Source organism: Melanerpes formicivorus, unplaced genomic scaffold (assembly GCF_026170545.1).
Source record: "Melanerpes formicivorus ecotype bairdi unplaced genomic scaffold, bMelFor1.0.p_v2 SCAF_8, whole genome shotgun sequence".
Classification (NCBI taxonomy): Eukaryota; Metazoa; Chordata; class Aves; order Piciformes; family Picidae; genus Melanerpes; species Melanerpes formicivorus.
In genome coordinates, this window is record NW_027142360.1 from 13,566,823 (window position 1) to 13,593,984 (window position 27,162).

The 27,162-nt window shown below is 45.4% G+C and overlaps 1 protein-coding gene across 2 annotated transcripts in view; it reads left to right on the top strand.

The window, feature by feature from the left end:
• Nucleotides 1-27,162, top strand: part of DENND2A (DENN domain containing 2A) — a 56,542-nt gene that overhangs the window by 6,033 nt on the left and 23,347 nt on the right. The window contains exons 1-8 of one of the 2 annotated variants that reach the window (XM_068142198.1): nucleotides 8,197-8,300; nucleotides 9,383-9,486; nucleotides 15,305-15,403; nucleotides 17,073-18,287; nucleotides 19,394-19,521; nucleotides 22,141-22,262; nucleotides 24,517-24,714; nucleotides 26,533-26,626. In XM_068142198.1, coding sequence (XP_067998299.1) covers nucleotides 15,333-15,403; nucleotides 17,073-18,287; nucleotides 19,394-19,521; nucleotides 22,141-22,262; nucleotides 24,517-24,714; nucleotides 26,533-26,626 — 1,828 coding nt within the window. In that variant the 5' untranslated portion in view covers nucleotides 8,197-8,300; nucleotides 9,383-9,486; nucleotides 15,305-15,332. Of the gene's footprint in view, nucleotides 1-8,196; nucleotides 8,301-9,382; nucleotides 9,487-15,304; nucleotides 15,404-17,072; nucleotides 18,288-19,393; nucleotides 19,522-22,140; nucleotides 22,263-24,516; nucleotides 24,715-26,532; nucleotides 26,627-27,162 lie in introns of those variants that run through there. The other variant, XM_068142197.1, reaches the window with a different exon arrangement.

The following is a 27,162-nucleotide window of genomic DNA, read 5'->3' on the forward strand; positions in this document are numbered from 1 at the left end:
AGTCTAATTGAAGATAGTGGGCTTTGAGCATGGGCTTAAAATTAAACACCTGCCTAGGTGTTTTCCTCATCACAAGTGATCTCTCCTACCCCCAGTTTCATTCTGTAGAAGCATTTTCCGTTGCACATCACTTTCCTCTTAATATCCTGCAGGATTTCTTGCCAAGTGCCTGCCGACAAGCTGTGTTACTGTGAGCAATTCAGGTGAGATGCTGTCGCAGCCCTGGTATTTTGCTAGCATTGTGAACAGGCATATGTGAGTGATTAAATCAACCCATCAGGGTGTCATCTGGAGAGGAACAAATGCTGAGCTTGCTTTGCAGGCAGGGGAGGATGAAATTCCCCTCTGTATTTTCTGCTGAAAGCCCTTCCTCTCTGCAGATGTGCAGCTGCTGTAGTTCTTCGCCAAAAGTCAGCCGTGACTTTCAGAGCTGGGGAACATGCACACATCTGTTTGCAGAGGAGAGCAGTGAGGGGGCTTAGGTCTCCTGTCCTAGGGGATTATGTTCTCGTGATAGATAGTGCTGACTGTCATGGAGGAAAAGGGCGAATTTCACAGGGCACCATGAGGGCACTTCATAAATACGAGTTTGCTTGGCAGTGTCGACCAAACAGCACCTTGCTCTCAATTAAAAGGAAAGAGCTCCCAGGGACTTTGAATTCAGGCTATTTGAACATTTTCTTTTTGAAAACCCTAAGCCTCTCCCTCAAGTTGGGTATATTTTACACATACAAAAGTACAGTGTGTGTCAGTTGCAGTGTGCTGTGGATATAGGCTTCTCTTCCTTTTTCTTAAGAGTCAAGTTATCCAGATCTCAAGAGTGGCGTAGTCGCAGAGGGAAATAAATGCTTCTTACTAAATATCAAGAAGAGTCTTTTCCTCAGCACAGGCAACACTTCAGAAGGAAGCATCTGGCCAAAACCAGACCCTGAAGCATCTTTCATAGTCTACCAAAGTCCATGGGAGCTTTTCCATGAATGCAGGGAGCTTGAGATGAGGCTGTAACTGAGAATCAACCCTGGTATAGCTTTGAGCCATTGCCACCTATCACTGGTACAAGGGAGAAGAGCACAGCACCTTCCTCTCTGCTTTCTCTCCTCAGGAAGCTGTAGAAAGTGATGAAGTTGCTCCATAGCCTCTCTTTCCCCAAACTAGATGAGCCCAGAGTCCTCAACTGATTCTCATGGGACATTCTAGCCCTTACACCAGCTCTGTTGCCTTCCTCTGGATGCACTCAGTAATAGTGTTACGGTTTTACTTCAGGCTCCTGGTGAAGATCTGCTTTTTGAAAAATCAAGCCTGACCTTGGCCTTGTGTTCCATTGGGTTTTCTTCCTTTCTGTTTTTAAGTAAAAAGCAATTTTTATCGAAGTATGGAAACAGAAAATCACCAACTCATTCCTTTTGTCCTGAAGGAGTTAGGTAGTTCAGCCATCTCACTGTCTCTGTTAGGCATAGAACGCTTTCTGTCTTTCTGTCTGTCTGTCTGTCTTTCCAAGAGAGGAGATTTTGGTATGACTTGTCATTAAATCCTTGAATGCAGCACTAAGCAGCAGATTGTGTAATTCAACTTGTCTTAAGAAGTTGTTTCTCTGCATCGGTATAAGCTGATGATACACTGAAGCAGCAAAGTGTGGATGAGATCACACCGGGAAAACAAGGTGGTGTCAGGTGTCAACTGTCATTGCTCCGTTAGAATAGCTGAGCAATGACATGGAAGTGACATTCAGGGCTTTGTAGTGCTTTGGAGGAAATGTTGTAGTATTTCTTTCAAAGTTTTGTGGCTTAATACTAAAAAAATTCCCCATAAATAACTGTTTGGAGAAACTTGGCGGGGCAGCCCCATCGCTTCCTCTCCCTCTTTTGCTTTAAAAATAACAATAAAGTGGGAAGGAGGGGAAACCCAAAGTTCTCCAGCCCCTTGTGAAGGGAAAGTTTAAGACACACACACAATCTAGCTAACTTTTGGTAGGTAATACTATTGTGCAATAAAGAATCTGACTCTTGTAAGTTTCCTGCAGTTTACCTCAAACATTTTCTTGAGCATTTCTCTCTCTGTTTTGTTGGGGGGGGGGCGTTTAGCATGCTGAATTTAGACCAAGTTTGGCCAAAATTTTTTTAGCTGATCAGAAACTGTAAGTAATTTACTCATCCAGCAACACTCAAAGCTATTTGTGTTTTATGCAGAGTGAATTGCTGAGACCATGCAGCTCTAATTCAGGTGTATTGTGCATTTTGCCCCAGATAAGTTAGTTTCTGAGACACTTTGTAATGAAGAGACAGGCACTGGTACAGTACAGAGTTTGTGAGATGGCTGCCTCAGGAAGAGGCAGTGCTTCTAGAGCACAGGTTACTTGCAAGCATTAAAAATACTGAAAGAGTAGCTCATGTGTGGACATCAAGAGCTGGCTGACATGGATCAGCGTGTTGCTCCAGTTTAGTGCCTGTATAGAAAATTATGTTCATCTGAGGTATCTGGGAGTGTGTGCCATATAAACTACACCATCTCAGTGTACAATACTTTGAAAAGTCAGTCTTGCCAAATGTATGACCCAAGGTAGGACTGATTTCTAATTCATCATCCTATTTACCTGCCATCAAGTCAGATTCAAGTGAAGAATGTCTAAAGAGAAGTGATTTCTTAGTTTCATATGTTAACTGTATTTATAAACAGTATGAATCTCTCATTCTTTTTGCTTGAAAAGGCATATGAGCAAGGTAACTTCCTGCTAACCTCCTTCTAGTGCCAGAATGTCTCCTCTGTCTTATTTTTCTTTTTAATATGGATGTGGTGAACCCCCTTGGAGAAGTGAATGACAGATTTTTATTAAGCAAGTGCTATCCACTCTGAATGTTTGCATTATTACACGTGGAAGAGATGGGAAGAAGAATGCCTACTTGAATGCCAAACGTTTTTCTTACCAGCCAAGAAGTATATGAAGTATAGGTTTACATAAGCTCTTCCTGCACCTCTTCCAATTGAGCAAAATGTTTGGGGAATTTCCTCTAAAAGATCAAGTGTAAGGTTTAATTTGCCAGTAATTCTGTAGCTAGTACCTCTTCAATAAAGAAAGTCTAGTTGTTATCAAAAGATCCACTGTGTTCAGCCATGGATAACACGCAGCTTCTCTCTTTGCATAAAGAAAGTGGTTCTGGTGGTGAGGAGTGTCTAACTGGCCAATCAAGAGAACATGTGCATTTGTTTCTTTGCCAGGAGAAAAACCATTTATGGACAGCCTCTTTTCTGAACCACACCTTTGTATCTGAGTGTGTCATGCTGATGTTTCTGGGGCAAGAGGGTGGGAACTTCAGGGAGGAACCTGCATATGGTCAGGATATTGTACTGTCACCTGTCTGCTAGCACTGGTCATCTACTTTGAGAGACCTCATCTCTCAGTCTGCAGGAAATCTTTGTATTCTTCTAACATCACATGTGAACTTGTAAGACTTGGCCCATCCAGGGAAGCTTTATGCAATCTGAGGGAGGTCTGCATGGCTTTCTGTAGGTGGGCCTGTCTTGGTGAAGAGCAGAAATTAGTTGAATATGTCAGGTTTGGTGAGTGAAATGCAAGCCACACCACAATCACTGGAGTCAGTACCTTCAGTACAGCTAGGATTTTGCCTTGCATCAGGCTGGAAGTGAGATGTTTATGTGCATTTAAGATGAAAGGGGATGGTGTTTATTAAATAGTTCAGGGGACAGGGGCTTACGCAGAGGGTTTGACTCCAGAAGACTCCTTTGATAGCTTGTGCTGGGTCCTGTAAAATGCGCCCTTGTGAAATGCATTCAGTGCTGGCTGCTTTGTAGTAATGAGTTTTTCCTGTGCACAATAAACAGTATTGGGGCCCAGTCCAGGACAATATTCAAACGTTTTGGGTGGAGTATGCCCTTGTGGTTACCCTGGAATACAAAACTTGGATGTGTGTTCTCTGGGTTGGAAGCTTCTGTAAGAATAGCTGCGCTTTGGTTGTGAGATAAGGGCTTGATGGAGGAAATTGTGAGTGCTCTGCTTCTGCTCCGTTATCAGACATGTTGATGTATATAAAGAAAGTAAACAATGGAAATTAGAGTCCTCTAGAGCACACATTGCCTTTAAGACATCCCTTGGAAGAGAGCAGTGAACAATATGTACTTATTTGATAACTCAAGTTTCTAGGTTTTCTGCCATGAGAACCCTAAAGAAATGCTTCAGCAACTTGAAAAAAAAGCAACCACCAAACCAAAAAACCACCACCCAAACAAACACCCCCCCCAAATTTCCCAGATAAATGCCTCCAGTATTTCTCAGGTTTTGTTGATTTTGCTGTTTGGGGTGTCTTCTGTTTGTTTGAATTTGCATATGCAGTAACTAAGCTTTAAAAAAAAAAAAATGTACCTTGATCTTTCTGGAAGTGGAATAGTTTGTGAAGGAAATATCTTCTTTGCATAGTAGTGAGAATTTACAGCACTCGTCAGTATTTGTCAAGGTTTCTTTACTGGCTTCCCTAATAACTTCCACTCAACTATTAAAGTTTGTCAGGCACTTCAGAATTGCTTGGGATAAAAGACTGGAAATGTCTTAAGCATAACATAATTGTGTATCTTGTTTTAGCAGCCATTTGTTTACTGCTTGCTTGCTGGTCAGTTGGGGAAAGGCAAAGATACTTCTCTTGAGGAGAAAAAGGCACCTAGTAATACTGTTTTGAAAGGAATTTTCTTCCTTTTTTGCTGCTCTTTTGGGTGCTTTGGGTTGTTTGCCACAGAGAAAATTCTTTCGCTTGCAGTAATTAGTGGCAGGTTATGCACTGGATAATCGAGGCTGCAAGGGATTGCAGGAGGTCTCTGCTCCAGCCACCTGCTCAGATTGGTTCAGGTCTCAGATCAGGTTCCTGAGGGCTTCGTCTGGATGGGTCTTGAAAACCTCCAGTGATGAAGACAGCAGGGCTGTTCCAGAGCTGTATTATCCTCGTGGTGAAAAATTTTTTTCCTTACATCAAGTCTCTATGTTGTTTTCACTTGTTCCCATTGTCTCTCATCCAACCAAGAGAAAAGCAGCCAAGGAATTTGCTTCAGGTCACACTCTGTGCTACACTGAGGCTTTTGTTTTCACAAGAAGTAAAATGTTTAAAAAGTCATGACAGAGTGTGGAAACCTAAGTCTTGTTTCTGAAGGGGTCTGGAGTGCATGGATGGCATTTCAGGTCTGACTTGGACACACTTAGACAGGCTGATCCAGTAATACTCTGCACCTATCTTCTGAGCTGCCAGGACATGAGGAAGCTCTTTTTAGACCATGTCTGGACTGATGGGTTCTTCTGGAAGTACCTTTTTCAGGACCGTGACCTGTCATCTCTGACATCTTCCACATTGGCATTTCTGCTGGCTCGAGCTGGATCTGCCACCTGGGGTTTGCAGGTGCATGGAGCTGCAGATAGGTGTTCTCTCAATTTTCCCAGCAATACCTAACAACATCTCTTGCTGCCATCAGTGAAAAAGGAATGTGTGCTTACAGTTCTTTGAAAATGTTACCCACTTTACAATGTTTAAGACAAATCAGACCCTCAGTTGGGTTTGGAAATGAGTCATAGACCTCAATGTTGTGCAGTGACTTCTGAAAATTTTATCTTTATTTATTTCCTTTATTTAGATATTACCATTGGACTTTTCTGCCACAAAGCTAGCAGAAGGATTTGCTACCAAGCCATCCTGTGCCTTGCCATCATTTTTGCCTGACAGTACTAGAAATTCAGCTATTTTTTTCCCTTCTGTCACACAGTTTTATAGCCAGAAGCTGTACCTAAGCCCATGAATGAGAATGTATGGGTGGTTATATACAATAGAGTTGCTCCTTAGACTTTACCTTTGTCCCTTGGGAAGCCAAAGAGCAAAGGGTCCTTCCTCAGGCTGTTTTGTGCTTGTGTTGCTAAATCCCCGCTTACTGGGAGGGTGTAGGCAAGCAACCAACACGGTGATGTGAATTGACTTTTTGTTACTTTCTTGTTCTGAGATGCTAGTGTCAGTGCAGGGGGAAAACCTGCTGTTTCCCCAGGCCATTGCCCTCTGCTGAGCTCTTTAAACAGTTCCTGTGCTCAGCCACGCTCTGGGAGAGAGGATATTGAACCGCATGTGAGAGTGAAAGGGCAGAGGAGGAAGAGTGATTTTCCCTAGGGTTTGGGGGTTTGGTTAGGGTTCCTCCCCCCCAACTTTTATTGGCCGTGAGTGCAATGACCGCTTAACCACATGGAGCAGGCTCGCTCCTTCCCCCATGCTTCCTCTCCCTGGCAGAGCACAGGCTCTCAGATTTCCTCCCAGCGCGGGCGGATGGCGGCTCTCAGCTACATTCCTCTTTGTACAAAAGGAGAGGAAAAACTGCTCTCCTCACGGGCAGATGGCCGACTGTTTCCTGGCAGCCCCGCTCCAGTGTCCTTTTTCCTATTGTCGTGACAAGCACGCATGCAGGCACACACCCACAGCGAGCGGCGTTCCTCCTGGAAAAAGAATAATAAATGCAAACCTCCTTTGCAGAGCTTTTTATTCTTTGGAGCTATTCAGGTTTCCTCCTCTTGATGCATAAGGATTCGGCAGCTCGTGAGCTGCCTGGACCTGTGGGAGGTTGAACCCGGGGATGGTGTGCAGCCTGGAGCTGAAAGATACCAGTAAGATCTGCAGTAAGCAGGTTCTGCAATTGTGATGGCCAAGAAAGGTGGGAAAGTGAGGGTGGGAGGAAGTGAGATGTCCAGAAGTGAGATGTCCAGGTGATTTTTCACTTGAGCTCAGAAAGTGATACTTAATAGAGACAGACTGAAGTGACTGGCCATGGTCTCAAAGATGGTACAGGAATGTCTCGTGGAGCAAGCTACCAAGCTCTGCAGATGGTGCCCCAGAGTTGTGGTGATGGACACGTCAGGAAACTGCTAAATTTGCATCAAGAGGGTCGAGAGTCAGCATCCTGCAGGCTGAAGGCCACTGAAGAGAAATTTGCTGAGGCTCCGTTTGTCTTCATCTATGATAACTTATTCTGGAAGAAGTTGAGGTTCTTCATTTTAATGCTCTCATTTCCTTTCTGAATATGAGACAATTTGTCTTCCTGCCAGGAAACTTTTTGCAGAGTTGCTCCTCAAAGGGACTTCTTAAGATCCCGTTTATGCTAGAATAGCAGAGGTTATCTCACCACACTGAAAATTAACTTCAGTGCTGCTCCTGAGCTGAATACTATATTTTAGTTGTGTGTTGTTTCCTATGCTGTCAACTGTTTGGGGTTCTTATAAGCACAGCAATAACCCTTTTCAATTTCTTTTACACTAGAAGTGATTTATTGTTATAGTAGGACAGGATTCCTATCAAAGGCCATACTGGTAGAAATGCTTATTTGCCAATGCAGTTGTGCCTTTGTTGGGGACTGCAGCCAATTCCACTGAATCTGCTTGGAATCCTGCCTTCCATGTGGCTGATAGATGGTTCTGCTGGCAAGTGTCTGCTTGTGTAAATCTGGTCCATATTTATTATCTTCTTCCCCCCCCCCCTCATATTGACTACAGTCATCTTGTATGTGGATAGTTTTAAAGCCAAAGAAAATAGGTATGAAACACCCAGTCCACTGATGTCATCAGCAAGCTTGTGTTTGCTTCACTAACACAGGTTTTACCACTAATGTCTTCTTCAGCCTTGACTTAAAGTAACTGAATTATCATTTATTAGGTTGAAAAGCATAAGTAAATGTTTTCTCACTTGGAAAGGAGCTGAGCAGCCCCACTGTGTGAACACATGTGATAATACAAGATCTAAAACACAACAATCATCACAGAAGAGGTGTCTTAGACTCCTGCCTTCACTTCCCAGGGTCTTGTGTTATTTAGGGGCTGCTATTACGTAATTTTGTAAATCCTTTGTTCATGACTTCCTTTTAGAAAGCTTAACCTGAAACATGTCATTCTACTAAACATTGTAATTAGACTTCATTTGAACAGCCAGATTGGGAAATGCTGAATCTTACTTCTCATGTGTTTGGTTTTGTTGGGCTTTTTTATCACAGTATCACTAAGGTTGGAAGAGACCTCGAGGATCATTGAGTTCAACCTGTCACCACAGACCCCATGACTAGACCATGGCACCAAATGCCACGTCCACTCTCCTCTTGAACACCTCCAGGGACGGTGACTCCACCACCTCCCTGGGCAGCACATTCCAATGACGAGCAACTCGCTTGGTGAAGAACTTGAGTCTAAACCTCCCCTGGCGCAGCTTGAGACTGTGTCCCCGTGTTCTGGTGCTGGTTGCCTGGGAGAAGAGACCAACCCCTTCCTGGCTAGAACCACCTTTCAGGTAGTTGTAGAGGGCAATGAGGTCACCCCTGAACCTCCTCTTCTCCAGGCTAAACAATCCCAGCTCCCTCAGCCTCTCCTCATAGGGCTTGTGCTCACCAGCCTCATTGCCCTTCTCTGGACGCGTTCAAGTGTTTCAATGCCCTTCTTAAACTGAGGGGCCAGAACTGGACACAGTACTCAAGGTGTGGCCTAACCAATGCAGAGTACAGGGGCACAATGACATCCCTGCTCCTGCTGGCCACACTATTCCTAATGCAGGCCTTATTAACCTAACCTGCACGGAGTGAAGGCTCATCATGTCTCTGAGCAGCAGTACAAACTACACTTGCCACCACAAAGAACAACAGTATTTACTTTCTATACATGCAGGACTTACTCTGTACTTGTGAGCAATGAATTAGAAAAAGAGTGTTACTAGTTCCTTTGACATGGTCGTGTAAACCCCACCACTAACCCTGGAAATGCTGTGTTTTCAGCTGAGGGTGTGGTTGCCTGAAGGAAACTGGAGGGACGTTGAATACCCTTTGAGTTGTTGAGTAGGTTTTTGTCTGCTTGTTTGGGTTTTTTTTTCTGTTTGTTGTGTTTAGAGGGAGGAACAAAGGGGGGAAAAAGACAATGGGAAAGAGCGGGTGCAACTAGCCCCACCTTCAGCAGAGGACAATTCATATTGTAAGACCCTGGTTTCTCTTTCTGTCTTCAGGTTAATTTTTTTTCTTTGTGTTTTAGTCTGCAATTTTCCATGCTGAGCATTGCCTCTGGCTGAATTACTTTTGAAAGCCTTTAGCCAAAATGCTTCAGCTGTTTCAAAGAATGAAGCTAAGGGAGAAAAATGTGCTGTTTCCCCTGCATTAGAAAGTACATTGAGTTTTTCTTCTGCTAAGACTAATTTTATGCTTTGGAACAGAAGTGTTACATGCTGTTTGGAGCAGGAATTTTGTCTGTTGCCACTCCTGTGTCTTCTCTGCTTTAACTTTTCTAAGGGTCTGTGGGGAGAAAATTTCAACTGGCTCATGGTTGGTAGAGGTTTTTATTTTTAATAGCTAAAATCTGCTTTAGTTCCTAAATGTGCTGTTCTTCCAGCTCCCTGTGCCAGGAAGGTGATGCTGGTGCTACTTCTGTGGAAAGGTAAACCTCAGCTGTCTGGGCAGTGGAAGATCTGGGAAGCGTGGGCTGGTGTTGAGAAGGTAAGGAAGATGATAGGTAACAAGGCTCTAGCATGGGGAGGTGAGAGAACAGAGGCAGGGGCAGATCAGAGGGAGTTTTTCACGAGGTGAGGTCAAATAAAAGATAATTGTCAGGCTTGATTGGGTGGTCCTAGTTATCTGTTTGGTGCATCTGTAAGCTCCTTCAGTGCAACAGAGGGTACCTACTCTGGAGGTGAATCTGGGTAATGTACCAAGTGAAGTGGGTGTTTGCAGGGTTTCATTGCCTGAGTAGGCAGGTTTTACAAGCGTTGGAGCTCATGCAAAGGAAACATGAGCAAAGAAAGGAGGAAAAAAGTAGACAAACTCTTAATCAATGGCAACTATTAGATCTGAGCAGGCATGTTCTTTACCAAGGACAGGGACGAGACCATGTCGCTAGCAGCCAAGGGAGGAGCAGGGGCCCAGGGAGAGGCAGGCAGTCCTTCAACCATGGTAATCCTTCCCTTTAACCATAGTAATTCTTTAAATCAGGTTAGGGACATATAAGAGGGTAGAGTTTGTTCTGTGGGCTTAGAGGGGGAGAGGGTCAGTAGAATGAATTGCATCATAAAATTAAAGCCATATCATAACACAGCACAGCTTTGCTGCACACCACACTGTCAGTTTCTGCATTCCTTGCATGGCAGCATTGTTCCTCTGACATGGGGGTGCATCCACAGAGAGGTTGCAGTATGTCAGTTCCACTAGGGGTTTTTGAAAAACACAGTTTGTTTTGACATATGGGATTCTACTGACTGTAAGATACCATAGATCAAAGGGAAGACTCAGGACAGAGTCGGATAAGGGGCGTAGGAGGCTCTGCAGTCTGGCTCTAAAAGATACTGTAGGAGCATGTAGCTTCCTAGTCATTGGTCCTTCATGTATTTGTTTGCATAAGTTTATCCTGCTTTTTTTTTCCTTCAATAAATTACTTGGGCCTGACTTTCTACAATTAGGTCCTCATTACAAGTGTGGTGAATTGAACAATCCTGGTTGTATTGTGGAAGCCCACAGGAGACTCCACAATCTCTCCAGTTCTCAGTCATCCACTAAATTTTAACTTTTTTTCCCATGCTTAAGCTGAATTGTGCTTTCACAGGATGCCACTGAGAATCCTGCTGTTGCAGAGGTGGCCCATGCTCCCAGACCCTGAGGTATGCTCATCTGCAGAGCTGATGGAAAAGAGACAAGCAGACCACCTGATAGTCTGTCGACGGGAAACAGTTGCTGCTGTGAGCTAGAGAGGGCTCACAGCGCATGTAGCAGAGATTTGGGTCAAAATCCTGAGCTCAAGTTCCAGAATACCTTTGCCTTTCTGCTGGGTCAGTGTTGGGCGCCTCAAGTCAGTGACTACCCCGCTGATAGCATCTTGTTTCATCAGGGAAACCTCTTGCCCTTCTTGGCTCTAGCTGTGTCTCTGCTCAGCTGATGTTCTCCCTGCTCAGCAGGGTCTCGCCCTGCTGGGTCGTGTGGCTGCCAGAGGCCTTGGGAAGCACTGGGACTGCACAGGGACCCACACACAGCCTGTGTGTGTTTGTGTGTGCACAAGCACGCATCCTCATGCCTACTTCTCCCAAAGGGAAACAAGCTCCAGAGCAAGGGCTGGGGGAGGGAGACTTGAAGGCTGTAACTGTTGGCTTCCCCTTACTCATGATTTTCCTGTTAGTGTTTTGTCCTCTTGGCATCCTTCCTGTTCTTTATATATGTATGGTATATATTGTTGTTTTGTTGTTGCCTTCTGTTCATTGCATCCTTTGTTCTGTAAAGCACTGGAACAGAGAGGTGTTTCTTGCAGGCTTTGTCTGGCTGCTCAGGGTTACTGGTGGCAGTAACTGGAGAAACTTTCTGTGAGCATCAAGAAATGCAGTATGTCTTTTTTCTTCATGGAGAAGAGTTTGTCCAGCTGTGGGTTGCTCCTTGTGCTGTGAAGCCTTACTGTTTATATGCACCGATGATGTGGCTAGTATCCAGTTACGGACTTGGATCCAGTTTTTGTGTGAAGTGCAAAGTAAACAGAAGAAAGAAAATCTTGAGACATGGCTTCCAGCACACAACAATGATAATGCCCATCCCCAAACCACAAGACCCTTTGAGATATGCATGGTTTATTCTCCACAGATGAAAGGGCAAAGAAGGGAAGCCTGGGAGGCTTGCTGCCATCACTGCCTGACCTTATCAGAGGCAAGACTCCACACTGGCAACTTGGGTGCAGGCTGCAGGGCATTTGATGCTCCTCTGGCTTTTGTCGTCTGGAGGCTGCACCAAGCACAGTGGGTAGAGCTGGTTTCTTCCTCTCCCTGAAGGAGTTCAGCTCGTATTCCACTTGGAAGACTTTGTCCTTTGGAGGTGGGATTGTGCCTGTTGTCAGTGCCTCTTTTATTCACCACTTGGTTTGGAAACATCACACTATCTAATACCCTGAACCACAAGTGCACACTCCAAGAGCATTTTGATCAGAAGTGGAGAAGAGGGCATTGAGGAAGGGGGGGGTGGGAGGAAAACTTAAATTAGAAGAAAGCCAAACAGCTACTGCTGGAGACAGATGATTACAGCTCATTTCAAGGCTGTTTCCTGCATGCCAATGCTAGATCAGTAAACAAACGCCTCTTTATGAATACAAAGCAGGCAGGAACTCTGTTTGGAAGAGAGAGGTCGGGGTAGGTCTTGCTTCACTTGGTAGCAGGAAGCCCCTATCACATGGCCCTGGGAATTGTGAGGCCGGGTGCGTGTGGGAGATAGGCCAAGAAGCTTCTGCTGGGAGCCTTCACATCCTTCCCAGGGTCTGGCCAACAGGTTTGAGAGCTCCCTCATCTCTTTCTTTCCTCCTGCCTCCTCCCCTGTCCTTCCTTTCCTAGTTTAATTTTGAAACAATGTCAGGTTACTGCTTTGTTCCCCCAAACAATGGCAAGGATTACTGAATAAATCACCGTGTCAAAGCTCTCCAAATGTGGCTCATCAACTTCTTTCCCCTTTTGTGGCCTTGCTGCCCTAGGACATACATGCCAGGAGCTCAGGTTGCTGTGGAGCTATGCCACCCATTGCTGGTAGAAAGTTCTTGTGTGGTTTCTGCAGAAAGCAGTAATTGAACAGGAAGTACCAGCTGGATGTATGTATGTCCTCCTTGGATTTGCTGCAAACTAAATTGACCCCTGCTTGTTTCTTCTCGGCAGTTTGTAGGGCCCTGGTCACATTGTACATGAGGCAGAAAAGCTGAGTGTTTTGGATAATGCTTCTGACAGGTATCCCTTCCCCGTGTCTGCATGCACACACTCTCTTGTGCTCTCTCTTCCCACTTCCCTCCCTCTTTCCCTTCTGTCCACACAGTCTCATCACCTCCCTTGTACCAGACTTGAGAGCATGTTGGACCCTTTCCATGAACTGCTTTGTCTAAAACTCTTCACCAACTCTAGCAGGTCACAGAGGTGCTCCAGAATGAGCCTGAGCTAGCACAAAATCAGGGTCAGGGTAGTGTGTGGTCAATTGAAGCAGAGATGTAGGGAGATAGGAGGAATGGGAGCTCCTCCTGGCCTTCGTGGTGAACTTGTGGAACCAAACCTCAGTAAAGAAGATAAAACTTTTGTTTTCCTACTGGAGAAAATTTTCCATCACTGCCAAGCTGGCTTTCTCTTGTCAGGTGTTGGCAATGCCTGTGTGTCAAGCCTGCAAGTCATTTTTGGTGACCTTATTAATGGAAGAGATTATCCCATCACCTTGAAGTTCTTTGGGTTTGGGATTGGCTCCAAGCAAATTATCTGACTTTTGGGCTTATTGTGAGGTACCTTGTTGTTTTCTTCTGTTTTATTTCAGAGGTGACCCTTTTTTCCTCTCATGTCTTCCAGTGTGTTTGGGTAAATATTTACTCTTTTGGGGCAGGACCAATTAATGTGCTGCAGTAATCCCCTAGGTGATGCTGAGGATACTGTCAGTGAAGGCACAGCACTCTTATCTCCTAGGGATGGCTTTACCCCCCTCAGCAGCATGTGTTGTCAGTGGGTGTGTTTGTAGGTACCTGGTTGTTGTAGTATCTGATGTGTTGCTACTTTGCAAGCTCCTGGTCTGCACTGTAATGTACCTAGCATGAATGCATTGCTTTGGTTACTTCTGCCACATGTAATAGCTGGGGAAGACAGCTTTGGTCTTGGCTCCAAGTCATGCTGATAGCAGCAGTGCTCCTTTTGTGAGAGAGACTTCCTTACAGCACTCAGTAGCTGCTTTGTGCCTTGCTTCTGTGGGTGATGTGGTCTGTCCTGTCCGCTGCAGATGAAGAAATGTGCACTTCTATATTATCTCCTTTTTGGCCTCTCCTACAGGAGGTCTATCAGGCACATGACTGTGCTGAGCACCAGCACGTTTGCTCATATCCAGATGTTTGTTTCCTAGGCAATGTTTGTTAGGGGATTGTTGGAGGAGGCTGAGAGATGGTGTATTGTGATGGGGAAGCTGTGTAATCTTACCAAAACAGAGCTCATCCCAAGTGAACATTGGATGTGGCAGCAGAGCCACAGTGGGTTCACATATGCTGATTCCTGCTGCTGTTAATATTTCTTACTGCTAAAGTCAGTGCCAAGTTGCTGTGGACGCTCATCCTGCTGTGTGGGGCAGCAGATGAGTGGTGAATGAAGTGACCATCGCTGCTCTGGGGATGCTGTAAGCCGAGCACATGACAGCCTCCTTTGCAGCTTTGCAGGGATCTGCTTTGGCTGCCTGAGTGAGTCATTCTTTGGCCGGGGGTGGAAGCGATCGTTAGTTTTTCATTATCCTCAATCCATAACAGTTAATGGGTGGATGAATAAATTTTGTTCTTTGGGATGGTAAATTTTCTTGACAGTGTTGCAAGGCTGCTGTGTGTCTAGAAGTGAAGTGAGTGTTTGTTCCAGTTACTAACGAGGAAGAGAAGCCAAGGGGGTTTATTGTCTGGGGAAAGAGAGTCTGCTAAGTGATTAGCAATGAGCTGCCCCAAGTGTGTGTACACATTGAGTTGACCCAGAGTTCACTCTTTGCCTCAGGAGCATTGCCAGTGTGGGATAAAGGGAGGGAGAGAAAACTGCGAACAAACACAACTGATATTTTTTTCTTCTTCTTCTTTCTGCCCAAAATATTTGAACAGTGAAAGAAAGAGATCACTTGTGGTCACATCACTCCATTATTTACTGTTTCTGGTATGGTGGGTTTTATTGTTTTAATGACAAGAACCTACGAAATTTCCTGAGGCACGTGATCTTGTTGCCAAATTCTAGTCATGGCAGGGTGGCATCTAGCAGACCAGCCAGTGGGCAGATTTAAGAGGCTTCAGTTTTTCCAGGTATTGCCTACAAGATGGTGAATGCTGCAGAGCAGGATAAAAACCTGTAAACCCACTGAGATTTTTGCAATTATAAAAGCCTTCATAAAATGTGCTCCATCTTCAAGTCATGGTACAGCAGTTGATGCTGAATCAACGATAATACTTGCCCTCAAAACCTGCTGTCTCCACCCTGGGCTTCCATGAGGGGTAATGCTATCACACCTCTAACCATTTCACAGAGGAGGAAACCAAGGCTGTCCTTAGAAAGCTGTCATGTCTTGCTTCTTGGGGAGTCTCCTTCTCTGGAGACCTGGAGACTTTGAAAACCTGTCTGGATGCATTCCTGTGTGGACTACCCTAGGTGATCCTGCTTTTGGCAGGGGGTTGGACTCGATCTCTGGAGATCCCTTCCAACCTGTAACATTTCTTGATTCTGTGATTCTGCTCTTTTCCTAATTTCAAAGATAAATGTGTGCATATGTGTAGAAGGAAGACAGAAGGATGCTAAGCAATAACTCTTGTGTCTTCCTGCAGGTAATCTGCTACCCTGCTGTATGCTGACATGATGACAGCTAGCAAAGTGGACAATGTGAGCAGCAAGTCTGAAAACAGTGTCTGCAAGTCTGTTGAGAGGTGAGAGCTTTCCATGTCTCAATGCCAGGGTGCTTTGCTTGTATTTATTATCCCCAACAGAAAGAAAACCAAAGGAAGGAAACATTTCCTCTGCTCTGTCCTCTCCCGTTCTCCTCACATCCCTGTAAATCTCATTGCCATCTCAGAACTGTGATGCTATGCACTTCAACATCAAGTCAGACTGATAATGTGCTAAACTCATAGCTAGGACTGCCCCAAGGCAAAACCATTTGTGCTGGTAGTGTCTGTGTCATGTCAGCCCCATCTACACGTCAAATCTTCAGTACTGGGGAATGGACGAACTCCTCAGATAAGCCCTAATGGCCCCAGACATTGCAGGTTCCAGTGTCCAGCCTTGGTTTCTACTGCGCAGTCTATCCACCTGTGGCACTGCAACACCCTGCTCCTTGGAAAAGGCCATGGTGTCACAGTGCCAGTTCTTAACCGAAGCGGTACATTGTCCCGAGACAGACAGGAGTTAAATATCTGTAATGCCAGAGAACAGTATCTGGCTCTGGTCCCATTTCTGCTCAGAAACCTCCCCCAGACTCAATTTGTGCTATAACTGAGTCTGTGATGGCTGCCAGCTTTGCTCAACTCCAGGACAAAGCTCAAGGCCTGCCAGCACACAGGGTCTCCACACAGATGCTCTTACAAGAAAGAGCACTAAATTCTGGAAGTGGCACACTGGATACATTTAAGTTAGTGGAGCAATTTCCTGAGTTGAGTGTCATTGTTGAGGCTGTGGTTTAATGGGACTAATGATTGGGGTTTGCATCCCAGTAACTACCTAGTGCTCCCTGCCAAGCCCAGGCAAACCCCAGAGGTGTGCCTAACTGCTTTAGTTCAGGACCCTCTTCTGTTAGACTATCTCTGTTCAGCTGGAACTTTACTATATTGATATCACAGTACTGAGCCTGTGATATCACACACTTGGAAAACTCTAGTCTAAATATACTAGAATTTTTTGGTGCAGTTTGGACTCAAACCAGTGAAGGTAGTTCATCGTTTGCTGTGAGAATGTGGAGTCTGATGTCTGGGTGCCATGTCACGTGCTCCAGGCCAAGGGAGTGTGGCTGGGTGCATGGGAGCTCAAGCTCCTGTGTGACATGGGATTGTAGGGCCAAAGAACTGTAATAGTGGAAGTGCATTAATACACGTTTGTGGAGAACTTGGATGCCCTGAGGGAGATCCTTTGAGCAGGCACTAAAGGAAGGGCAAGTGTATGGTATATTTTCTCCTCTGTTTAACAGCAGCAGTTTTGCTGTTGTTTGCAAATGGTCCACTGTACATTTATCTGCAGTGGACCTGCTTAATGCCCTGACAGTGTCCAAAACTGTACTGCATTTCTGAACAGACAAAGACACAAACTCATACCCAGTGCTGGGGTACCTCTCATTGGTATTGGCACATCTGATGTACAAAAAATAGCCTTCTGACTTCCTGCCTCCTCCTGCCACAGAGGAAGGTGTCATCTCAAACTGTGCTTTAGTTGTCAAGGACAGCATTGTGTTCTGGCTAAAAGAACCTTTCCCTGAGTGTCCTCTCCTGTGAGCCCATCTCTCAAGTGCTTGATTTGAGCATCCTCTGCTGTTACCAGCTTTACAAGTGGAAGTTGGACTAAGCCAAGGGTGAGCAATGTTTTTTTCTTTTTGTCTTTGATGTACAGGATCAAGCTTGCAGATAAAAACAATACAGCAGCTGTGAAGGAGTTAGAAAGACCATTGTGTGGATTTTTGAGTGAGAGATGTTCTGAAGGTGCCTCTGTCACCCTGGGTTTAACATCTGAAGCTGAACCACTTTCTTCTCTGCTGAAGAACCCACTGGGAGCCTTGGAGAACTTGATGCTGGATCCAAGGCTAGATTGCTTTCAGCAGAACATGCTTAGTCCCAAAATGATCATCAGTGACCCATCTGTGGATCTGAATGTTAAAGAAAACAGTAAAATCATCAGGAGACAGATAGGAAGCACTCAGAACACACAGCCACCTGCCAAAACTGGCTTAAGAAATAAGTCTTTCAGCATCAGGGACAAAATTTCAGAATGGGAAGGGAAAAAAGAAACACAGTCTGCTCCTCACAGAGAGGAAGAGCAGGGAGCTAAGGAGGAGCACAGGGTGCCATGCATGGCTGAGAAAACAACTGGGGAAGCACTGGTGACTCGGAAAGTAGAGACCAAGAGGCTTTTGAGCTGGGAACTGGAGTGCAAAGGGGCAGGCAAAGAGAATGAGTGGAAAGCAGGAAGTCAGAAAGGCACAGGGCAGGCAGCAGAGCGAAAGGGGGAAGCGCAGAGGAACGAGGAAGTGGAGTCCAGTCTTGGCAAATGCAAGGAGGTGAAAGGTGGGAAGTGGGAGATCCAGAAGGAGAACCTTTCAGTGCTTAGTCAAGTCAAGAAGCTAGAGCAGGCTTTGAAAGATGGCTCAGCAGAGCTGCAGCCACAGTTGCCTGGTACTTACTATTCCCCGCAGTGCTTGCAGGAGAAGGCAGCACAAGGAAACGCTGCTCCCGAGGGCTACGAAAGCATATGTGGGGCTGAGCTGAGCAAAAGGCTTGGACTTGGCTTGGACTCTGAAATCAGTGAGCCAATTTTTGGGACTCTAGAAGAGGTAAGAACTTCTCGTGCAAAGTCCAAGGATGGCACAGTGGAGAATGTGTACACAGAGCCAGGGGTGCCAGAGAAGAAACCTTTCATCAACCCCCTGCCAAAGCCCCGTCGGACTTTCAAACATGAGGGGGAAGAGGAATGGATGCCAGCAGCTAGGAATAAAAGAAACTTACCCCCTCTGCCATCCGTTCCTCCCCCTCCACTGCCATCCTCTCCTCCCCCATCAGCCGTCAGCAGGAGGCTCTGGAGTGGGAAGCACAAGAACAACACTGACCACAGGTATTTAGGCTCCCTTTTACAAAGTTGTTGGTCTTCCTGATGGAGTCTTGCCTTCTCCTGTCTCTCTGGGAGAGATGGTTCTTCCCTGGTCACTCATACTCCCCAGAGAACCTTGATGGTCATAACTAGCACTTGGTCATCTCTCTGAGAATGTGTGAATGGCCAGCACAACTTCAGAGGATAACTGTGAAGGGATAAGTTACAGCAGGTTTGGGATTTAAGGTCACTATTGCATGGCTTAACCTGCAAGCCCAAGATAGAAGGGCTTGGGGTTGGGTTTTTTTAGCAGAAAACCTGTTTAATTACAAAATTACTGCACCTAGTCTGGAACAGAGCCTGGAATGACAATCTCTAGATTCTACAGCAGCATTTTCACTGTTCATAGTAAACCTGTTTTTTTAGCTGAATCTGATGTGGAGTGCTTTCTTGCCTTTTCTCCCACATGATTATCACACATTTTTGGGGTGGGAAGCGTACAGTGCACAGCTATTTCTAATGCCTTCTGCATAAACTGGCATCTGAAAGCCCTGCCTTGGGTGCAGAAAGGAAATCAAAACTCTCCACGTTTGTTAGTGGAGGACACATTGGTTTTACCCTTCTTGCCATCCTGCATGCAAGTATTACTGTCTTATACTGCTCAGAGAGAGATAATTTTGGGGCTTCTGTTCCTGCCAAAGGTGTAACCTCTCTTGGCCTATGGTTCTGTTCAGCGTTGGCAGGATGTGCCAGTTAACACTTGAATCTTCACACTGTGCTATTGCCATGACAATCTGGATAACCCATAGCATCCCCTAAATGCCTTTATTTATGTGGCTGATAAGTATAACTGATCTCAGTGTGAACTGCTTTACATGGGATGAAGCTGTGAAATGTTCTTAGTAACTCATTCTGCCAACTGTGTGGCATGTGTGGCGCTCAGGGACATGGTTTCGTGGTGGACTTGGCTATGTTAGGTTTATGGTTGGATTTGATCTCAGAGATCTTTCCAACCTAAGTGGTTCTATGATTCTGTGTCGGAGAAGTCAGTTAACCATGGCTTGGTTATAAATCCTGGTTAACACAATCACTCTCCTCTTTGCTCCTTCTCCCCTCCCTTCCTGGTTCAGGAAGTCTTACGAGTTCGAAGACTTGCTGCAGTCATCCTCTGAGAACGGCCGAGTGGATTGGTACGCGCAGACCAAGCTGGCCCTCACACGCACTTTATCTGAGGAGAACGTCTATGAAGACATCTTGGGTAGGAGCTATGGACAGGGGAGGGATTTGATGCTGAGTAACTGAGGAGATTCATGGTCAGCAGACACTCACTGGAGGTGCTGAATAAAGTGTATTTATACTTCAAATGCAGACCAAGATGCATTTTACACAGAGTGTTGGCAAGTAGTAAGAAAAAATGACAGGCTCTTTTACAACTCATCAGCTTCAGAGATGAACCTGAGGCATGTGAGAACCAGCTTGTGGGTTTTGCTGGCATCTTTCCTTTGTCTTCCATTTGTCCTGAAGGCTAATTCTCACAGTTCTGGTCTGCCCATTGTAATGAGCTTGTCACCACTGAGATAATGTGAACAGTCTGAAAACAGCCTTGAAACAGTTCCTCATTCCAGAAATAAGCTTGTGTGTGGCTTCAGGTACCACTGAAATTAAGAAACTAGGTCCCACAATCTTTGAGTTTTATTTCATTCTATAACTTTCATGGCAGACCAATGCCATTTTAAAGATTCTTTCCTGTAACACTCTCAGTTTATATAGTGACTGTGAGTTAAATGGCCATTTCTGGAACACAGAATAGAGGCATCCCTCTTGGAAAAGCTTTGATTGTAGGCTGGTGCTGTGTAAAGCTCTTGGCAGAGTTCAGCAGACTAGGAAGAGAATAGCTGTGTCAGCTCTCACCATGCAGCTGTAATCCTACAAAGGTGGTCTGTGTTTGGCATGGGAGGAGCTGCACTTTCTCAAAAGCAGGCCAGGCATTATTGTTTTGGTATGAATAAACTCTGATCATAGTTGATGAGAAAGAACTCTCAAAAGACTCTCATCCCTTTGGGAGTAAAGCAGACAAGGTGATGCCAGTCCATGCTTTTTTACATTTTGGAAGCTGTCAGCCTTGTTTGTGGAGCTAGGGGCCTCATGTTTGCTTTTTTCTGCACTTTACTTGGGGGGCCAAAGGAACAGGGAGTGCCTGAGCAGCTGGGGTTTTTTTGTGTTGGGGCATGATGGGAGGTCTTGGAAACCACTGAGTAAGGGTCACCTCGTCAGCTGGAATAACATGGATAGCATTACAAGGTGGCTGTATAGGCAAATCCTTGCATTCAAACACAAGCACAACCCTGTGTCCCAAGCTTGCAAAGAACTCAAATACCAGGTTCTAATCCCACTCCCCTCCAGCTTTTAGTTGCAAAGATTAGAAGAAAGCAAAGTTACAGGTAATGGAACATGTTTGGCTTTTGTTTTCTTGCTGCGTGGTCAGGCTTTGCCTGTAGTCAGTGATCTTTAATTAATTCCTGCAGTCCTGGTGTTGTTACCATAGAAGCTTTGGAAAAGGGTTGAACAGGGAGATCTCAAAAGAAACTGCAGTTTTGTTTTCCACAAAATCACAGGCAGGTATAGTCCACAAAACAAACAACATGTGAAAACCACACCAATGAAGGGAGAACTGAGACTGCAACCACAAGACACTAGTGCTGCACACAGATAATCCTGTGTGCCCTTCAGAGCATGCCAATACACACATGCCGTATTCATATGTCAGGGGCATTCAGCTGTTGGTGGGACAAGCATTCCCTTTCCCAACAAGTCACACAGATTCCCTTTGTTGTGACCCAACCTTATGAGGAAGGGTTTGCAGGAGGTTCTGTAGTGATACCTGAGGAGTGAGGTGAGACAAACTGACACTGAAATAGCCAGAATGATTGGCAATTTATTGATTACAAGCTCGTGTAGATCATTTCAATCATACAGTGGTTCTCAAGGCAGCGAGGAGATTGGCTAATATGTTCCACAGAGAGAGTAAGTGAGAAAGAAGAGCGTGGTAAGATCAGAGAAGAATCCCCACTCCGGATTCCAGCAATGTCCATTGCTCTTGGTGTTGTCTCGATGGTGGGTGCACACCGACAGTTCACGGTGCTGCCTTTCATTCCTGAACTCTCCTTCAATTCCTCACCAGGGGCAGTTGGCAGAGATGTTCCCATAGCAGGGGATGGCACAGGCGCATTGGGACTCCAGTTTAGCTGAGTTATTCATGGGGTGCCTGCACATGGCCTTGTGCTGGTCACGAAACAGTGAGTGCTCCCAGTAGTGATTCATGTGAGATCGAAGCATGCGTGATTGGTAGATGTGTCCACCATGCCTAGAATGTTGTGTGACAGATGTCCATGTCCAGAGAGTGGATTAAATCTTTCTGCCCCAATTAAATGGTGACCAGAGGTCCCCCTAAACAAGTGATTTAAGCAGAGGAGAGAAGACCCTTATGCTGGCCTTTTGCTGATGGTTTCATGTGGAGACAAATCTAAGCTGAAGACCAGAAAGAAACAAATATAATTGTTAACTGATGTGCATGAGAACAGCTCTTCTGAAGACACAGGAATGACCTTAAGGACTCACTGCATCTTTCCATCTGTAGTGTCTGTGATCCGTTCCTATGGCTAAGCATGTCAGTGTCAGAGTTTGGACACTGTCCAGTGAGCAGCTGGGCTTCTAGGGCTGTGGAGAGAATGAAGCAATTGCAGGAATGCTTGAGAGCAGGTCTTTATGTTTGATGTGGGGGGTGGGAAGAGGCCAGCAGATCCCCAAGCTGATTTTTATGGCAAACCTCAAGGATTTTGTGCACTTACAATCTCTTACTTGTGGCTTTATGCTGCAGATCCACCATCAAAGGAAAACCCTTATGAAGACATTGAGACCAACAGCCGCTGTTTGGGGAAGAAATGTGTCCTGACTTTCCCAGCATCCCCCACCTCTTCTGTACCTGGGACTCCCACTAAGGTGCTTCAATTCATGTGGCCACTTCTCCAGAAAGTTTTTGGGGTGAAATCCAAGTTCTGTGTGGGAAAAGTGGAATTTTGCTGATTTGACTTTCACTGTGTCAGATTTTTTTCCACTGAGTCTTTTACCACTGGTCAGAATACAGTGTATGATGAGAGAGTATTTATTTCCCTTTAGCAAAGTGACAAACAGCATTCCCTTATGTAAATGGTTTGTTGGCTTTCACTGTTTTTCACACCAAGGCTACCTTGCCCTGGTAAGAGGGAAGACCTTTCACTAATGTAATGCAAGAAAACTCTTCTGCCTCGAAGAGGGCATGGAAGTGCTTGGGCGACCAAGCCTTGCAGTCTCCTTGGCTCAGTGTTAGTGGGCAGTACACAGTCTGCCTGTGCTGATGCTAGGATGCCTCTTTTGCTCTTTCCTGGATGAGGCTGGTTGCTGGTTGCTAATGCAGTGTCAGTACAGCTCATAGTCTGCTGACATTTTCCTCCCTGGCAGTGAAACCAAAACAAGAGGTAAAACATTGCCTTGTACCTCTTGCTTAGAGCTCAGGGCTTACCAAAGCCAGCCCTGCTCTCAGCTTCCTGAGCTATTCCGATTGGTTTCTGTTGCCTGTTCAGATAGCTCAGGCCTGGAACAGCAAGGGCAATGTGACAGCAAAAGTCTTCTTGGTAACAGACAGGTTTCAGAGTGCGTTCAGGAGATCTAAACACCCTTTTCCTGACCAAAGGGAGTTCCCATGTTCTCCAAATTGTAGCTGTTATTAGAGCAGTTACCCAACATGTTCAGAAGCTTGGCATGCAGTGTTCCTTGATGTGTTGCTGTTTTCCAACCAGCTTAATCAGCAGCTGAGGTTTCTTTGGATAATTCAACACTTAAAAGTGAATTTTTTTCTGTGGTTCTCAGTCTATTCTCCTTGTTCCTAGTTAGGTCTAGAGCAGCAAGGGTCTACATATGAGCGCTGGGATATAGTTGGCTTCCTCAGAGGGCTTTGCTGTCAGCTATATGCCCTCATTTCCCACCTCTGCTGTCAAAAGGGGGCTGCAGTGTTATACACAAATGCCTTTCACTATAGATATAGTTCCCTGCAGGAGACACTTTAGTAAAGAACTAAGTAGGAGTAATTATGTTACCCTACCGTGGTGGCTGTGCAGGATGAGGTTCTTCAGTGTGAAAGCACTTCCCAGACTCATTTTAATGTGTGACTTCTCTGTGGGTGGTAACCTTTTCTGTGAGATGACTGTCTGCAGTCAAACCATCCAGAGACACCTGAGCTAATCGGACCGGTCAGACTAATAACTGTGCTGAGCGTGTTGATGCAGGCAGACCACTATGTTGCCTCAGCTACAGTGCCACTGTGACTTGTTCAGAATTAGGTTGGATATCTCTGCCCCAGACTTCTTAGTGCCACAGAGCTGCATCCTCTGGGAGTGCAGATATAGGTCCCACAAAAAGTGTGACTTACCCTTATTGTAATTGCTGGGAAATTCTGTAGGAAAGGACAAAAAGAGTAGTTCCTATTGAACATCTTTCTGGTGAGAAGTGGTTTACCTTTCTTTATCTAAAGCTGAGCTTTCTGCTTGTTAGTATCACTAAGGTTGGAAGAGACCTCAAAGATTGTGATGCTGGTTTTGGTCAGAGAGTTTGACAGCTTTATGAAATAGCAACTGTTATGCTCCTACTGAACTTGCTAATGAGTTTAAGGGGAAACTTGTCTCCATAATTGTCTGTTTTAGCATTTCTTGTACTGTGCTCTGAAATATTTATTTCTGGCTGCTGTCTGTTCAGGGTTAGATCTATCAACCATACTAACGATGCTTTCTGTCTAGCCCTCACTGCTTCTCTGTTCTTTCTGACTAGCTGCTCCTTGTCCCGAATGCTTGTGGTTGGCTGATTGGTTAGTCTTGTCCTGTTTATAGAACAAGCCTCTGGGTTGCAGAATCTTAGAAGATTTTTTGGTTGGTTGGTTGGTTGGGTTTTTTTCACACTCCAGCAGGGCTTCTTGGCCAACCCCTTAGACTGCATTCTGGTCTGGAATGAATATGGAATGGTTGAACTGCTGGTTAAAGTAGCCCTGGTCTAGCCCAGCAGCTGGGCAATTTCCTAGTGTGTGTAGAAATCTGTGAGCATTCTCAGAATGTGGGCTGTTTGGCCAGCTGAGTGCTGTAGGTGTCCCACAGGATTTACCTCCATGACAGTGTTGGTGACGAAGCAAAGGTACTCAGGTGTTCATTCATTCCTTCTCTATTTCCAGTTGCTTTCCAAGCCCATTTTTTTCCGACAAAACTCAGAGCGGCGTAGTTTCAAACTGCCAGACATAAGGAAACTGAGCCGCGACGGGACTGGGTCACCGTCCAAAATCAGCCCTCCCTCAACCCCCAGCAGTCCAGACGACACCTTCTTCTCCTTGGGAGACCCTCAAAATGGCAAGAGGAGAAGGAAGATTCCCAAGGTAAATCTGGGGCTTTTTCTCTTTTGCTTGGCTTCTTCCAGGCAGGAACATGAGTAGGAGACAGTGTTTGCTCTAGTTTGAGTGACATTCCTGAAATATAGCTGTTGTTTTGGCAACTGACTTGGCTTCTATGTAACCCCCTTTCTCCCTGAAGGAGAAGGCTCACAAACACCTCTGCAACTTTTGAGGGAGTTACTGTTCTGACTGAGGTATCATGATTGTCAGGAGAGATAAAAAAAAACCCAACAATTTTTTAAACAATACTTTTTGAATAAACATTTTCATTTGTCAGAGGGGGTAATGCAATTAATACTTCTGAAAAAAAACTGCCTCTTTGTAGTTCCTTCTCTGCTTGGTGGACAGGAGAGTCAGAAATGAGCTGCATGTGGTGCTGCGTTTCCTCCTGGCACCCTGCTGTCCTTATCTAGGTCTGATTCATGCGTTGGCTGTTTCTGATTCAAGGTAGGATGTGATTGTAGGTGAACAACAAAAACACTGGCGTTTGAGAGGCAAAAGGTGGTGTCTGTAGTCATGAGCATTTTGTGGATCAACGTTTACTACTTCGTATTTGGATACAGCATGACTCCCTTTCAGTTTTATTTACTTTCAGATCTAGCAGAAGTGTATTCGCTCCAGATGAGGTTTGGCACCACTCTATCTACTGAATGTTTCAAAAACACAGTTACAAAAGCACAGTTGCTTGTCCCAGTCTTTGCAGGACAAGCAGAGGCTACCAGGCACTGTCTGTGGTGATGTTTTTCTGAGCTCACAGTTTTCGCTTTGGGGAAGAAGGGATGTGTTTGTGTATCTTTGTTTCCTGGTTGCCAGATCTGTGTTTGTGTTTGCATAGCTGAATTTTTTAATGCCCTCTCAGTGTACCTCAGCTCTTCAGGAATGAGCCAAAGATTACAAATCTCTAGGGTTTTATCTCCAAGTATGCCTACACATCTGTGCATGTGCTTGAGCTCTGTCAGTGCGCTCATGCACATCTTTGTCAGCTGAAGGGAAGATTACAAGCCTGCATTTCCCATGCAGTGCTGCTGAGCACTCTTGCAGAGCAAGCTCAGAACTGAGCTTTACTGTGACAGTGACAAGATCAATCAGCCTTGAGCTGGGAGGCTGGGTGGAGTCTGCACTTCCACATCAGTGCATCCTGTCTCTCACTTAAATGTGTGGATTCAGAGTTCCCTGACTAAGTGTGTGGTGGGCCTGCCTAAACTTGAGCTCTTGAGATGTGTGCAGGGATCATAGTCTTTCTGGAATAAATCTGGATGCTGTGGTCTGAGGCCTGCTGCTTCTGCCTGAGACTTTGTGAAGAAGGCAGCTCTGTTTCAGGGGGCTTGAGGAAGCCTGACGTGGTCATTTTGCAGCTCCACTCCACTTCAGGGATGGATAAGGGAGACACTGAGCCACTAAGCCCAGGCATGCACAACATAGAAATGACCTAAGGGACCCTGTGGTGCTCCCTGGAGCATAGAACACGGTATGGAGAGGCCCAGGTAGGCACAGTCAAGCTCAAATGACCACACAGTGGGGAAGTGCACTAAGGCCTCGCCTTTCATCAGGGCTTGTTACCTTGGGCTCCTGCCACACCAGCAGGACTGTACTGCTTCTGCACCAGAGTGAGCATTGGCTGTTGGTAGCACAGGTGCAGATTGCTGTGCAAGGTAGATGCTGAATATTGTCCGTTCTGGGCCACCAAGTGAAGAGTTTCAGTATGGCCAGGATTGGGAAACAGAGCACTTTGCACAAAATTCTAACTTGGTTTCTTGCCTGGGGAGGAACATGACCTTGTTTGTTTGTGTGTGTGCTGTGCAGCTTGTGTTGAAAATCAACGCCATTTATGAGGCACGAAGAGGAAAGAAACGTGTCAAGAGGCTGTCTCAGTCCACAGAGAGCAATTCAGGGAAAGGTAAAACAGCTTTGAATCATCATACTTCTGAGACTTTCTGAGGACTTGTCATAAAGTTTAGGTTGGCTTAGTGATTTATATGATGTTTTCTAACTCTTCTTTCCCATCCAGGCTCCCACTGGGGCTTCCACTTTTCTTTTGGGGAGATAAAAGCTGTTCCTCTGCCCAAAAGACTTTAATTGAAATCGAACATTTACAATTTTTTTTCTTGCTTCATTTTCATTCCATGGCTTTACATGATAACCTCAGAGGTTGCATCAAAAATGTCCCCTGTTTTTGATGTGTTGTGGTTGGGGTTTTTTTTCTGGAACAGGCTGGAAGCTTTAGAAAGGAATGTTGTGTGTGCCAAGAGACTGATTTGTTGAGATTAAAGTATTTTGCAGAAATGCGTCACTTTGGTGACCAGTCCAGTGGAAGATAGGAGGTTGGGAAACAGTCCTGGTTTCTTCAGCATCCCAATAAACAAATAGCCTCAGCTGGGAATCAGGGTTACTACACATGACTGTGGGACTGTCACAGCAAGATTGCGACTTTCA